The following is a 12,958-nucleotide window of genomic DNA, read 5'->3' on the forward strand; positions in this document are numbered from 1 at the left end:
TTGAATGCAGCGACACTCTACCACTGAGTTACATCCAAAACCTTTTTTATTTTTAATCTTGAGACAGGGTTTCTCTAAGTTACTCAGGGCCTTGCTGGGTTGCTGAACTGAAGCTGGCCTCGAACATGTGATCCTTCTGCTTCAGTCTCCCAAGTTGCTGGGATTATAGGCATGCACCAATTTGCCTGGTACCCTTTAATTTTTTTTTTTTTTGGAGACAGGATCTGGCTAAATTGACCAGGCTAGCTTCAAATGTGATCCACCTGGGATTATAGGAGCATGCCACTATGCCCAGCTAATAAAGCTATTTTTTTAAAGAATAAACAAATATATAAGATTCACCTACTTCCAGAGATGCTTATACTTAAGTTCTTTATCAAATATGGCACCACTTGGCCTCATTCTGTACCGCTCTGGGGGCTAGGACTCTTGGAGCAGTTACTCAGAGCCTTGGCCTCCAGGAGCCCCAGTGGGGGTAAAACAGCCCTGAAGAAAGTGGTCAGGAAGCAGTGGAAGTCCTGGAAGAAGCTTCCATTACCCCCTCCTGGGCTTTGTGTGCCACGAGGAAAGGACAGGGGCACTCTTTTTTCTGGCCTTGCCAGGGCCACATACAGCACCAGAGACTCAGGAAGGCTTCCTGGAGGTGACAGGGACAGTAGGGAAGAGGAACATGGCCTTACAGAGGGTGTGGGGAGCAGCAGAGAGAAAACGCCCTGTAGTTCAACAGAAACCTAACCAGTGGCCGGCCTGTCTCCCTTTAAGACCTGACCCTCAGGTCTCAGCTAGGCATATTTCTGGGGATGGGGGACACATATTCACCTTTCTAGCTTGTCTTCACATTTGGGGGATGTGTTGGGGGCAATACTGCTGTAAATACGGTTCTTGTGCCTGGAAGGTTCTTGTTTCTGTGGTTTGTAGTCTGCAATAAGCTATAACTGCATGCCCAGCCCAGGGCCCACTGAGTCACTCGGCCTGGCCCTCTAATTTGGGGGCCACTCCCAGACCATCCAGGCAGCACCTCGGTCCTTGGGCCTGCCTCTCTCCCCTCCTCCTCCCTCTACCCTCCCCAGGCCTCCACTCTCTGCAATGCAGGAGCAACCTGGATCCTAGCTGAAGTGCACAAGAAACAGTGTGTCCTTGCTGGCTAATGGAGTGGAGCCTCAAGCAGCCTCCTGCCCTGTGGCCTCCCAGGGCTAGTAGGAAGGGACAGGCGTTGGGGGCAAGACAGGAAGGAAGAGCAGGCATTTCCTGAGGCCCCCAGGGCTCCAGAGGAGGCCAAAATGCACAGCTGTCTTAGCTCCCCAGGAACCAGTGGCAGACAGGGCGCCAGGGGGGTGGGGAAGGCAGAGCCCATAACCCTGCAGCATGTCCTGTGTATGACTGTGGGACACTACTGGACAGCCCTCTGAAGCCCTGGACATTTCCCCAGAGGATTAGAGAAGGTCAGGTCATCCTGCTGGTACCAGTCGCCTGCCTATCAGCCCAGGAAGCCCCTTCTTTTCACTCTCAGAGCCAAGGACTCAGCCTTCTCAGCCTGAAAAGGAGCCCAGCCCCTCAGACATGTGGAGAGGGCAGTCCTGGGTAGCTGGCTCTGGCTTCTCAGGGAAAGCTGCCTACCCCTCCTGCCCCAGGTTCCTGCTCTGAGCAGTCAGTTCTTCCAGCCCTGTTGGGCAACTGCTCCCCCAGCCCACCCACACTCATGGAAGAGTATGGGGAAGGTTCTGGAAGGGGAGGACAAGGCAAGGGCAGAAAGTCCATATCTGAGGGTGAGAAAGGGCCAAGAGAAAGGGAACTGAGAGGAGGGGAGACTACCTCTCCTGGGCAGGGGAATCTCAGCCAGCTGCTATCCCCTTGGCCTGTGTGTGGAGAAGGGCCTGGCGTCAGCTGCAGCCTGTCCCCCCACAGCTGGCTTGCAGCTGTTTGTGCCCTTACTTCAAAGCTAGAAGGAGGAGGCCCAGGAAAGAAGCAGGGCACCCAGAGGGAAGGCTGTGAGCCTTCTGGTCCCCTTTGGGAACAAAAAGTTGGGCTTTGGTATGAGTCCCTGGAGAACAGGGCATGGAAGCCTGGGAGGTAGTCCAAGGTGCAGGCCCTTTGTGTGGAAAGCCCCTTGCAAATGTGACAGCTGCTGAGAGAGCTCCCCACAAGATCTCCAGCCCATAAAGCTACTTGTCCCATAATTTTCTGGAGCCTGGAAAGAAGAATCACTCAGGTCTGAGCTTCAGGGACCCTCTGCTAATCCCCTTCTGTGTCTCTTCCCAGCTTCCCTCTGTCCTGCTTTCTGAGTATGTCCAGCTGGCCCCACCTACTTCTTGAACCTTCCACATGACTCCTTCACATCTCTTCTGACAGCGTGAAGAGAAAGGCCAGAGATAGAGGGGAAACCTGGGAAATAGTGGGAACCACAGTGAGCAAGTCCGATGTGCAGTAGCCCTGACCCCATGCTGCCAGATCACAAACAAAGCCAAGCCTGAAGAGGGTGACCAAGTGGAATGAGTGTATATAGTAGACTTAGGGGCAGGGAGGGATTCCAGAAAAGGCTATGTCCAGGGGCTGCCTTTTAGCACCCTGTGCTAACATGGGCCCCTACAAAGCCAGCCCAGCAAGGAGTCCTTCCCATAGGATCACTTCATGCCTCAGCCTCTAAGACAAAAGCCCAGCCAGGGACACGTCACAGGTACATCAGGGTCACTGGAGCAGTCTTTGGTCCACGTGTCTGACACAGGCCAGTGCTGGCCTGAAGGCTGAACATCTCAGTAAGAGACAGGGATCTGTGGGTTCTTTGTCTTATGAATTTGAAGAATGAGATCCATGGACACATTGAAGACAGCAATGTTGCCAAGAGCATCCCAGTTCACAGCCTTGCTTGGTCCTCCCTCCCAGCTTGCTGGCTGTGACCAGGCCTGCTGCCCACACCCCCCACAGACTCTAGAAGGTAGCTCTGCCACCAGCTGAGTGGCCCTTGAGTGACAATCTGAAGTCCCAAGGCAGCATGAAACAGATATCCAGGAGGACCTATTGGGTGTGGGGACTGGGGGGCAGTTATGGACAAGATTCATGCCAACATGCCCAAGAGGTGGCTGAGGTGGTGCAAGTGAGCTGAGCCTCTAGTGTCTGGAAGCTTCCCAGTGCCGATGGCCCAGGCGTGGCTGGTGAAAGCTGGCAGTCTCCACGCCAGGAGCTTTTTTTGACCTTCCCTTGAGGACATAATCACACAGCGTCTCTCCCCTATGGGCCACCAGGGCTGTAATTTCAGGGCCTGAAGGGGGCTCCTTGGAGGCCCGGCCAGCGTCTAGCTATCTTTAGAGACCTGGTCTGGGGCGTGGCCAGAGGAGGGAAAGTGGACAGGGGCTGTGCCGTGGCCTCTGTGGATGGCCTTCAAAGCCGACAAGTAAAGAGAGAGGCTGGGAGGCACCCCAGGACCCTGTGCTCTTCCCTTGGGTTAAGGCCAGATCCCAGCAACACTGCCTGGCTCTGCCTATAGCCTTCAGGACCAGGAGGCTTGGGTAGGGGCAGGGAGAGGTCAGGCTCTGGCCCTGTCCTGAGCCCTGCATGACTCCAACCTGGAGCAGTCTTTGGTCCAGGTGCCTGACACAGGCCAGTGCTGGCCTGAAGGCTGAACATCTCAGTGAGAGACAGGGATCTGTGGGTTCTTTGTTTCATGAATTTGAAGAATGAGATCCATGGACATGAAGGTTGAGAGCAAAGTAACAGGATTTATTGAAGAAATAGAAAGTAGGCAAAGCTCCTGCAGCAGGAGGGGTCCCAAGGAGGGTTGCTGCTGGGTGTCTGCTGTCTAGGGGTTTATATAATAATGTTAGAGGGGAGTTAGGTGATCTGGAAGACCACGGGCTAGAGATTTTAAAGAAGTTGGTCTTTGAGTCCAGTCACACCAGGGCACCTGGTGTTTGTATGCCCCTTGTCCAAACAGGACATGGATCATGTACCACTTCACTCAGGGTCTGGCTCAGAGTTCCTGCCCATACCTTCTGGCTCCAATGGAGTCACTGGTCACAACCTGTGTACCCCATTCATAAACTCCTGGAAGGAATGCTTAACCCTGTCTGCCTAATGCATTTCTATCTCCTGCTCTCACCAGCATGTCCCAGGTTGTCCCTGTATGGCCACCATGGTGGTAACTCCTATGGGTGTAGACTGCATGGTGGTAGAAACATAGGGCACAACACATTAGACATTCCTTCCTGGGACTATTTCTGGAGGAGGATACCTAAGCAAGGCTGGCCCTGCCATAGGGTATAAGAGAGGAACTCACTACAGGACTCTGCAACTGGGGCCAGAAGTGGAGTGGAGATGCAAGGTCCTGCTGAGGTCCCCAGCAGGAGACACAGGCCCCATCCCAAGAAATGCATGACTCTCCATTCCCATTTTCCACCCCTTTCTTCTTCTTGTCCCCACTATTCTTACCGTCACTCCCACTGCCCCATCATCTCGGTGTCCCTATCTCAATCTGGGTACTGATGAATGCTTCCCTTTTCACCACCCGAACCCAGTCATCTAGACTAGCATCTCCCACGTTGTCACAGGACTGAAGCCCCTGGCCCCTAGTTGCTGGGACTCACCCCCATACTGACCTCTTGGTTCTCTTGGGGAAATCTCTTGGACTGGACAGAGTACCCCATATTCCCTAGTTATGTGTCCTAGCTAATGATGACCTGGGGACATAAAGGCTTGATTTCCCCTTCCCAACTCAGGGCCAGCCCAGCTCCCAAGTGCTCACAGAACTGGCTGAGGACTACCTAGACCTGTATTGTCAGTGACAGTCCAGTTTCTCACTTGGCCAGGGGGTGACCCCCAAGAGCCCCTAGCAAAATTACTGAATGTTAAACTCTTGCCCTTAATGGGGATAGTCACAGAGGGAGTGTTCCCCACCCTGGGCTCTGCCACTGGAAAGCAGCCACAAGGACAAGCCATCTGAGAAGTGAAATCAGCCCAGGAACCACCCATGGAGTGCCTGCCCCCTGTCTTCCTCTATCTGGCAGGGGCTCCTCTCTCCCTTTCTTTCCCCCTTGTCTGGAGCGGGGCCTGGGGCCAGGTTGCCCCTGCACACAGCAGTCTTCCTGGCCTCATTTGCTCAGCAGAGGTAAGAATGGGGAGGAGAGGATGTTGGAGTTGCCCAACCCACACTTCCTGTGCCTCCAGGCCTGAACTATGAAGAGGGTGGGGGATGTAGGAGGAGGCTGGAGCAGGAGGGACAGCGGCAGGGGCTAGGGCCCCCAGGCCACGGAGTAGGGGTCGTGAGAGATGAGAAAGTAGGGCCAGGGCCTTGAGGGCTGCTGACCTCTGACCCAGCCCAAACAGGAAGTGCCATATCTGTGGGCCCAGGCCCCAGAGAAGGAATGCGGGGATGAGTCCAAAGCAAACACTCCACCAGCTTCCCAGGCCTTTCCCCGCCCCCTGCCAGAGTCTGGCCCTTTCTTTACTGAGAACACTCTTGTGGGGGTGGAGGTAGAGGGTTGGGGGCGGGGGCAGGGGCGGATCAGCCACAGAATGGGACAGAGGCAAGATAAAGTTCCCAGGCACAGAGCCCAGCTGGAGCCAGTGGCAGTGTGGTCCCTCCAGTGCACATCTTTGTGCCCTTCCTCCATCCACATCCCTGAAGGCAGGCACTGGTCCCTTCCCCACCACAAGTTGACTGCCTGTCACCTGGCATCATGAGCTGTAAAAGCTGACCCAGGGATTCAAGTCCACCCCTGTGGCTCCCCTCACACAGGCACAGGGCAACCACCTCTGTGCTTTCAAGGGCTGCAGACTGGGGTCTCTATCCAGCACAGCAGCCCAGTCCTGTCCTCAGGTCAGAGACTCTTGTTCTTAGCACCACAGGCTAACCTTGCTCAGACAGACGGCAATTCTAATCAGAGAGCAGTGACCACCGAGTTCCCAGGGCAAGGTCTGGGTCTTGTATAGATTCAGGGTTCTGTCTCCAATAATTACTGAATGGATACTACTCCGGCACCAGGCCACACTGGGGCACAACTTGGTCCCACAGCAAGCAAGCTGTACATCCTTGGGCAAGATACTGGACTTGTCCACACCTTAGCCTCTTGTCTGTGAGCTGGAGTTACTGCAGGCTGAGTGGGGTTACAGATGCATGGGAGGACAGAAATAGGGTCCTGCGACTTGGAATGGTGGGAGAGGGAGAAGCAATGTTGGTTCCTCAAAGTAGTTACTGCCTCTAGGACAAAAGACAGGTGTTGTGGGCCTCTGCACTAGCCTGCAATGACAGTTGAACCCACTCTTTGGATCCTGGCCCAGAACAGGGATGCTTGCTGAATAAGAGGGTTCAGTTGGTGGGAAGGACAATTGCAAGGGACTGCAGGACCCTGGTGAGGGTGGGTGGGAAGCGGGTCCTCTGAACCCGCTGCTAGGAAGCAGCATTTAGTGCATGGCCCAGGAACTCCATGGACACTGCAGAGCCAACACTTACAGCTTAAATCTTGGAGGGAGGAAGGCCTGCCTCAGGCTTCAATGAAATTCATTTATTAGTTCAAGTACAAACCAATGCTTCCCCAACCTCTTGCCCTCCACTGGGACATTTGCTAAGTGAAGGGGTTTCCATCAGTCAATGAGAAGTGGATCTTTCTCCCAGTCTGTAAAGATCAAGTGGAGCCTGCCCTTGGTGACTCCCCACATAATCAGCAGTGTATGTATGAGGAAGGTGGGTATGGCAGGGCTAGGAGCCCTCCTCCCCTGCTGGGGCTGGAGGACCATGCTCTGATGCCTGGCTGCAAGAGAAGGCAGTGGGCGTAATGCGGCGCTGATCAATGAGGTTGTTTTCCAGGTGTGAGGAGATGAGGTTGGAGTTCTGGGCCACACACGTTGTCACAGATGGAATTCAGGGGCACATAACTGTTAACAGGGTAGCAAGGCAGATCAGGGGAGAGAAGAGTCCCCAAAACAGAGGAAACCACCATGCAAAAAGAGACAAGGAGAGGGCTGGAGTTGTGGCTCAGCAGTAGAGTGCTCGCCTAGCATGTGCAAGGCCCTCAGTTCGATCCTCAGCACCACATATAAATAAATAAATAAAACAGAGGTATTTGGTTTTTTTTCTTTTTTTATTGGTTGTTCTAAACATTACAAAGCTCTTGACATATCATATTTCATACATTGGATTGTAGTGGGTTATGAACTCCCATTTTTACCCCAAATACAGATTGCAGAATCACATCGGTTACACATCCACATTTTTACATACTGCCATACTAGTGTGTGTTGTATTCTGCCGCCCTTCCTATCCTCTACTATCCCCCCTCCCCTCCCCTCCCATCTTCCCTCTCTACCCCACCTACTGTAATTCATTTCTCTCCTTGTTTATTTTCCCATTCCCCTCACAACCTCTTATATGTAATTTTGTATAACAATGAGCGTCTCCCTCCATTTCCATGCAATTTCCCTTTTCTCTCCCTTTCCCTCCCACCTCATGTCTCTGTTTAATGTTAATCTTTTCTTCTTGCTCTTCCTCCTTGCTCTGTTCTTAGTTGCTCTCATTATATCAAAGAAGACATTTGGTATTTGTTTTTTAGGGATTGGCTAGAAACAGAGGTATTTGTGTCCAACTACAATTAAAATAAAAAGAGAGAGAGGAGAGAGGAGAGAGGAGAGAGGGGAGAGAGAGAGAGAGAGAGAGAGAGAGAGAGAGAGAGAGAGAGAGAGAGAGAGAGAGAGAGAGAGAAGGAGAGAGACCCACAGAAAGGGGAGTGGTACGATGGAGGCCTAGAGACCAAAACCTGGGGCTAAGGTCAGGCAGGCTCCTGACACTGCAGCAGTTGCTACTCCCTCCTGGCCTCGACTCAGCTGAACACTTGAGACTAGACCCCAGCCCTTGCCCTTGCCACTCTGGGCTGCAGCCCTGCCCTCCATTGTTCATGCTTTTGCTCAGGTACAGCAAGGGAGGCCAGTTGCAAGGGACTGCAGGATCCTAGTGAGGGCGGGTGGGAACCAGGCCCTCTGAAGCCCCTGCCAAAGAAGCAGCATCTAGGGCATGGCTCAGGGACTTCATGGACATTGGAGAGCCAGTGCATGTGGCTTAAATCTGTCCAGATTCACCTATTACAGCCCTCTTCCTTGGCTGCCTGGGCCTGGCAGTCACGGGCATAGCCTCCAATCATGAAAACTAAAATGGACTGACTGATGGATGGATTATGGGGAGGGAGTGAAAACCCTACTCCTGTCCTCAGCCTCTCCTAGGCTTCTAAGCCTGTGGGTGAGGAGACCACTCTAGCCAAGCTGAAAGGTAGCTTGGCATAAGGCCAAAGGCTTCCTGGCATAAGGCCGCCTCTTCCTCCCCTGGCTGGGGGTGGGGATTGCGGGTAGAAAGTCACAGGTAGGTAACCGTACCTGATCTTATTGTGGCTCAGGCACATGCACCTGCAGACCCTTGAGGCCCAGGTGGCCTCGCGGGATGGTCTGCAGGTGGTTGTGATCCAGCAGCAGCTCTGCCAGAGAGGCACGCAGGCCATGGAAGGACATGCCATGGACACCATCAGCACAAAGCCTGTTGTGGGACAGGTGCAGGAACCCCAGGCCCGGTTTCATGTGTGCAAACATATAGCCAGAGATGCACTTGATGAGGCTGTGATGCAGCATCAAGCACTGTAGGCCCTGAGGCCTGAAGGGGGGACGTGCACCAGCCAGTTATGGGATAGGTGGAGGGGTCCCCAACTTTCTGTGGAGCAAGACACAGGTGTGCAGGGAGCTGGTGGCTCAAATGTGCCATGCCCAGCTGCAAGAGCTCCAGAGACTAAAATTCCAAATCAGGATCCTGGGCCCACACCCAAAAGGATCCTGGGGATTTGACCCTAGATGGAAGCTGCCACCTGGACCTCTCCACAGCAGGGATTCAAACAACCTCTGAGTCAGGCCTGACCCTGTGTGGCTTCTGTTTCACCTTTTGTCATCTAAAACCTAGGGAGAGGGGAACTGGGTGGGGCTTTCCTCTGTCTGCAGGGCTAGCAACACCAACCTCTGCAGAGACAGCACACTCTTCTCCCACTCCTTCCACTCCCTCTGTGCCTTGCCACCCCCCAACCCCCATTCTACATCCTAGGCCTCAGAGCCCTCCCTCTCTCCTCTTGTCCTCTTCAGGCCTCAGACAGTCTTATCATCAGCCATGCAGAAGGCAGATGGACAGGGAGAGACAAACCAGGCTCCCAGAAGGACCCTGAGGGATCATGTAGACTTCAGTGTCCACTGGTGCATAGGGATGCAGGGAAGCTGAGGATGAAGTTCAGAGTGAAACCATCTGCAGGGTCACTGTGAGCCCCCTGTGGCTCCATGGTGGACCCCTGAGGCCCTGGCCCCAGCAGAGAGAAAAACCTAGATCCTGCATGTTTGTAGAAGCAGAGAGTGCTTCAGCCCTGTGGGCAGCTCCCCTGCCTTTGCTTCTACAGACCCGTAGCTCCCTCCCCTTCCACCAGCAGAGAAAAGACGAGTCAAGAAGAGGCTGGGGCTGTGCTGCCTGGGCTTGACTGGCCGCCAGCCCCCTGCCCAGGCCCCGCGGCAGGCAGGCAGGCAGCAGGAGTGGAACTCGGCTGGGCGGCCCCTCCCAGGCTGCTGTCTGCTTTCCTTTGCCCCCTTGGCAGGAGGGGGAGAGGAAAAAGGAATAATTAAACCCAAACGTCCTGGTAACTTTTTCCTGGAACATGAGGATGCAGGGCGGGAGGCTCTGGTTCAGGGAATGGCGGTAGGACTGTCTGGGGACCCCCAGCTCCCCTCCCCACTCCAGCCCCACCCTGTCTTGGTAGTCACCAGACCCTCTTCAGCCTGTGACCTGGCACTCAGCCTCTCTCGGCCTTCCCCACTGTTTCCAAGACCAGGTGCTGGTTCCTTAACCATGCAGCCTCTGGTCACTAGAAAAGGCCTGTAAGTGCCAGCACCCCCTACCCAGTTGTCCACACCAAATCTGGGGAGTCATCCTAGACATTTCTTGTAGTGAGTGAAGTGAATGGTGGCTCCCAGAAGATATGTCTCTCCACACCATGTAACTATGACCTTATATGGCTAAAGGGTCTTTGTAGATATAGTCAAAGTAGGGATGTGGAGATGAGGAAGAACATCCTGGATTACCCAGGTGAGCCCTAAATCCAAAGACACGTGTCCTTGTAAGAGACAGAAGAGAATGAAGACAGAGGCAGAGACTGAAGTGATGCTGCCACAAACCAAGGAACAATTTGGGGGCCACTGGAAGCTGAAAGAAGCAAGGGAGGATTTTGTTCTAGTGACTTGGGAGGGAGTACAGCACCCCAACACCTAGATTCCAGATTTGGGGCCTTCAGAACAGGGAGAGAATCCACTCCTATTGTTTCAGGCCACCCAGTTTGTGGTGCTTTGTGATGGCAGCCATAAGAAAACAGACTCTTTGCCCTGCCCCTTCCCTTCCATGTCCCTTCTGTCCTTGTCACCTCATAGCTAAATTAGCCCTAGGCCAACTCTGTCTGCTGCCACTGCCTCTGGTGGTCTTCCTGGGTACCGGCTGGGGCAGATCTGGGCATGGATTTGTGAGGGAGGCTCGCTGTCTGGGCAGGAGAGCCGGAGGGAAAGCCTTAGAAGCTGGCAACAATTCAGAGGACCAGATAGTTACAGGACAGGGAGGGAGGCGACCTGAGCGACCCACCTAAGACCAGGCCCAAGCAACAAGTTTCCCTCTTGGTGTCTCAGGCCTTCTCTGGCTTCTCCTGGACTTTATGGCTCCATACCACCCTCTTTACTTTCCCCACTTGGTTCTCCTTGATCCCTTCTTTCCTTTCTGAGTGCTCACGGGAGATCTATCCAAGCACGGGGCGCCAGCTGGTCCTCCTGGAGCCGGTTGTTGTTGAACACCAGCATGCTGAGGCTGTGGCTGCCTTTCAGCACACTTTCTGTCACCTCCTCAATGAGGTTTGTAGCAAGATGCAGCCAGAGATCAGGGTGAGGGCCCACCTGCCACTCACTGGTGGCTCAGCCAGGTTCTGGTTCTGACTGTCTCCATTGCCTACTAGCATTGCCCCCTTCCACCCAGCCCCATCTGTGGGATCTAGGTGCCATCGTCTTGGCTACTCTCAGGTCCCTGGATATCCATGCAAAGGATTCTGGGAGTCCCCATGATACAGCCTCAGAGAGTACCACCAATGGTAGTGACCTTTTCAGGAATCTGTGTGGCTTAGAGAGGATATGGGCCTTACTTAGGGATGCTCAATATGTCCAGAGCACTCCAGGGGGGCCAACTCTGGGCTTTCGGAAGGTTAACTCAGGCTGAGGAGAGGCCTATTGCCTCCAAAGCCCTGTGAATTTCATTGTAAAAATTCCCCTGAGGGGCTGCACTATGCCCTTCTTCAGACCCTGTGGTCATTTGACTGTAATGATGTCACCTCCCTATCCTGAGGCTCCAGTTCACCTGCAGGGAGGCTGGCAGGCTAGGTGGGATGGTCCACAGTAGGTTCCTGTTCAGCCTTACGTAGAGAAGGCTGTGCAGAGGCTGGAAGGCCAGAGGGGAGATGTCCTTATCATGCAACTGATTTCCTTCCACCTCCAGTGTCAGCAGATGGCTGAGCCCTACAAGGCAGACAGACAAGCTCAGTGACCTGAGGTGCTTTCTTACCAGCACATCTCCTCAGTCTCCCAGCCTCACAGCCTTCCAGCCTCCCAGCTTCCCAGGCCTAGCTCCTCAAGCCCCACCCTTGGAGTCTGACCACACCCTGAAAACTGCTGCGCTGCAGGCCTTGTAGGAGGTTGTCATTGAGTTGGAGCTCCTGCTGGGAGTCAGGCCAAGCTGGCACTGTGGACTGTGAGTTCCTGTCCAGGTTCAGGTACTTCAGCCACATCAGATTCTGGGGGAAGGGGAGAAGGGTTGGGCTAGGGACTGGGGTGCTGATGAACATGACAACACCAGATTTGACTGCACTGTGGCTTCCCAGTTCTCAATGGAACCAGGCCTATTGGGGGTATCGTTTACTCTTTCATGAGGCACTGGGTCTGTGCTGCTCCCCACAGTCCCAGCTATAGACTACATACCCCAATCATGAGAGCCTTCCATGCTGGGTGACCCCTGCAGTGCCTCATCCAAACCTGACCCCCAGCAACTCCACCCAGAAGACCAATTCAGAGGAACATATTTCAGGACCTGAAAGTCTCTAGGACCGGGCTACCCCAGAGATTAGGTAGAAGAGTCATGTGCACCTTGAAGGCATGAGGGTGCAGTCCTTGGGTATCCAGCTTATTCTTGCTTAGGGCCAGCCACTCCAGGTTGGGCAGCCCCAGGAATGTGTGGCCTGGGATCTTGGCAATTTCATTTTCTGTGCACACAAAGGATCAGACACATTCCATGCCCCTGCCCCCTCCCCTCTGTACCTGCCACTTCTTTGAAGAAGCCAACTCTTCTGATTGTCCCAGGTTAGGGTGTCTTCTCGCCACCAACCAGGACCCACAGGGAGTTGGACTATCCCCAGTGCAGTGAGGCAGTCACAGTGGCCTAGGACTCACCAGGACAAGAACCCAGGCGAGTCCTTCTTACCTTCTCAAAAACCTGGAAGAGGGGTCATTCACCTGCCAGGTAGAATGTGGTCAGACTGGGGTCAGTCAGGGCAGGGACATGCTTCATCTTGATGTTGTTGCAGGCTATAGCTGTCTGGGCCAGGAGGCACGAGGTTGGCAGGGAGGGCATGGCCTGTTTCATGGTGTCCAAGTCTGCAAGCCCAGGCCTTTTCTGCCCATGGCTTGTGGTCTCCAAGGGGCTGCTGCTGCTGCCCTGGCCTCTGCTGTGGTCCTTCTGTTGGTGCTGGGCCCCTGGCCCAGATTGGTGAGAGGCTCCTAGAGGAAAAGATAGTACTTTGGCCTGGTCACAAGTGGCAAGGATCTACTGAGGGGCAGGTCTTGCCAGTGACTGAGGCTGAGAGGGGATATGACATTGGAGGGTTCCCCTCCTGACCCCTGAGTTTGAGTGGCTGATGATGTGGTATGATTGGTGGAG

General features: G+C 54.1%; 1 protein-coding gene across 1 annotated transcript; it reads right to left on the bottom strand.

Moving 5' to 3' along the window:
- Positions 1 to 6,688: 6,688 nt before the first annotated feature.
- LOC144371679 (extracellular matrix protein 2-like) lies at positions 6,689 to 12,664 on the bottom strand. Its single transcript, XM_078034170.1, has 7 exons — positions 12,535 to 12,664; positions 12,169 to 12,284; positions 11,687 to 11,819; positions 11,447 to 11,544; positions 10,772 to 10,878; positions 8,383 to 8,623; positions 6,689 to 6,820 (listed from the first exon to the last, which is right to left on the bottom strand). The coding sequence occupies exons 1-7, from the start codon at positions 12,662 to 12,664 to the stop codon at positions 6,689 to 6,691; spliced, it is 957 nt and encodes a 318-aa protein (XP_077890296.1).
- Between the last annotated feature and the right edge of the window lie 294 nt (positions 12,665 to 12,958).

The sequence above is a fragment of the Ictidomys tridecemlineatus genome, chromosome X (genome assembly GCF_052094955.1).
Source record: "Ictidomys tridecemlineatus isolate mIctTri1 chromosome X, mIctTri1.hap1, whole genome shotgun sequence".
In the NCBI taxonomy this organism is placed as follows: domain Eukaryota; kingdom Metazoa; phylum Chordata; class Mammalia; order Rodentia; family Sciuridae; genus Ictidomys; species Ictidomys tridecemlineatus.

What these genes read in the sequence shown, in the direction of transcription:
- LOC144371679 (XM_078034170.1), bottom strand. Translation starts at nt 12,664, where the DNA reads ATGAAACAGGCCATGCCCTCCCTGCCAACCTCGTGCCTCCTGGCCCAG. An exon ending in GCAGCGCAGCAGTTTTCAGG is followed by an intron (nt 11,545 to 11,686) that starts GTGTGGTCAGAC and finishes TCTGCCTTGTAG; the next exon opens with GGCTCAGCCATCTGCTGACA. An exon ending in CTCTGCACAGCCTTCTCTAC is followed by an intron (nt 10,879 to 11,446) that starts GTAAGGCTGAAC and finishes CTCATTGAGGAG; the next exon opens with GTGACAGAAAGTGTGCTGAA.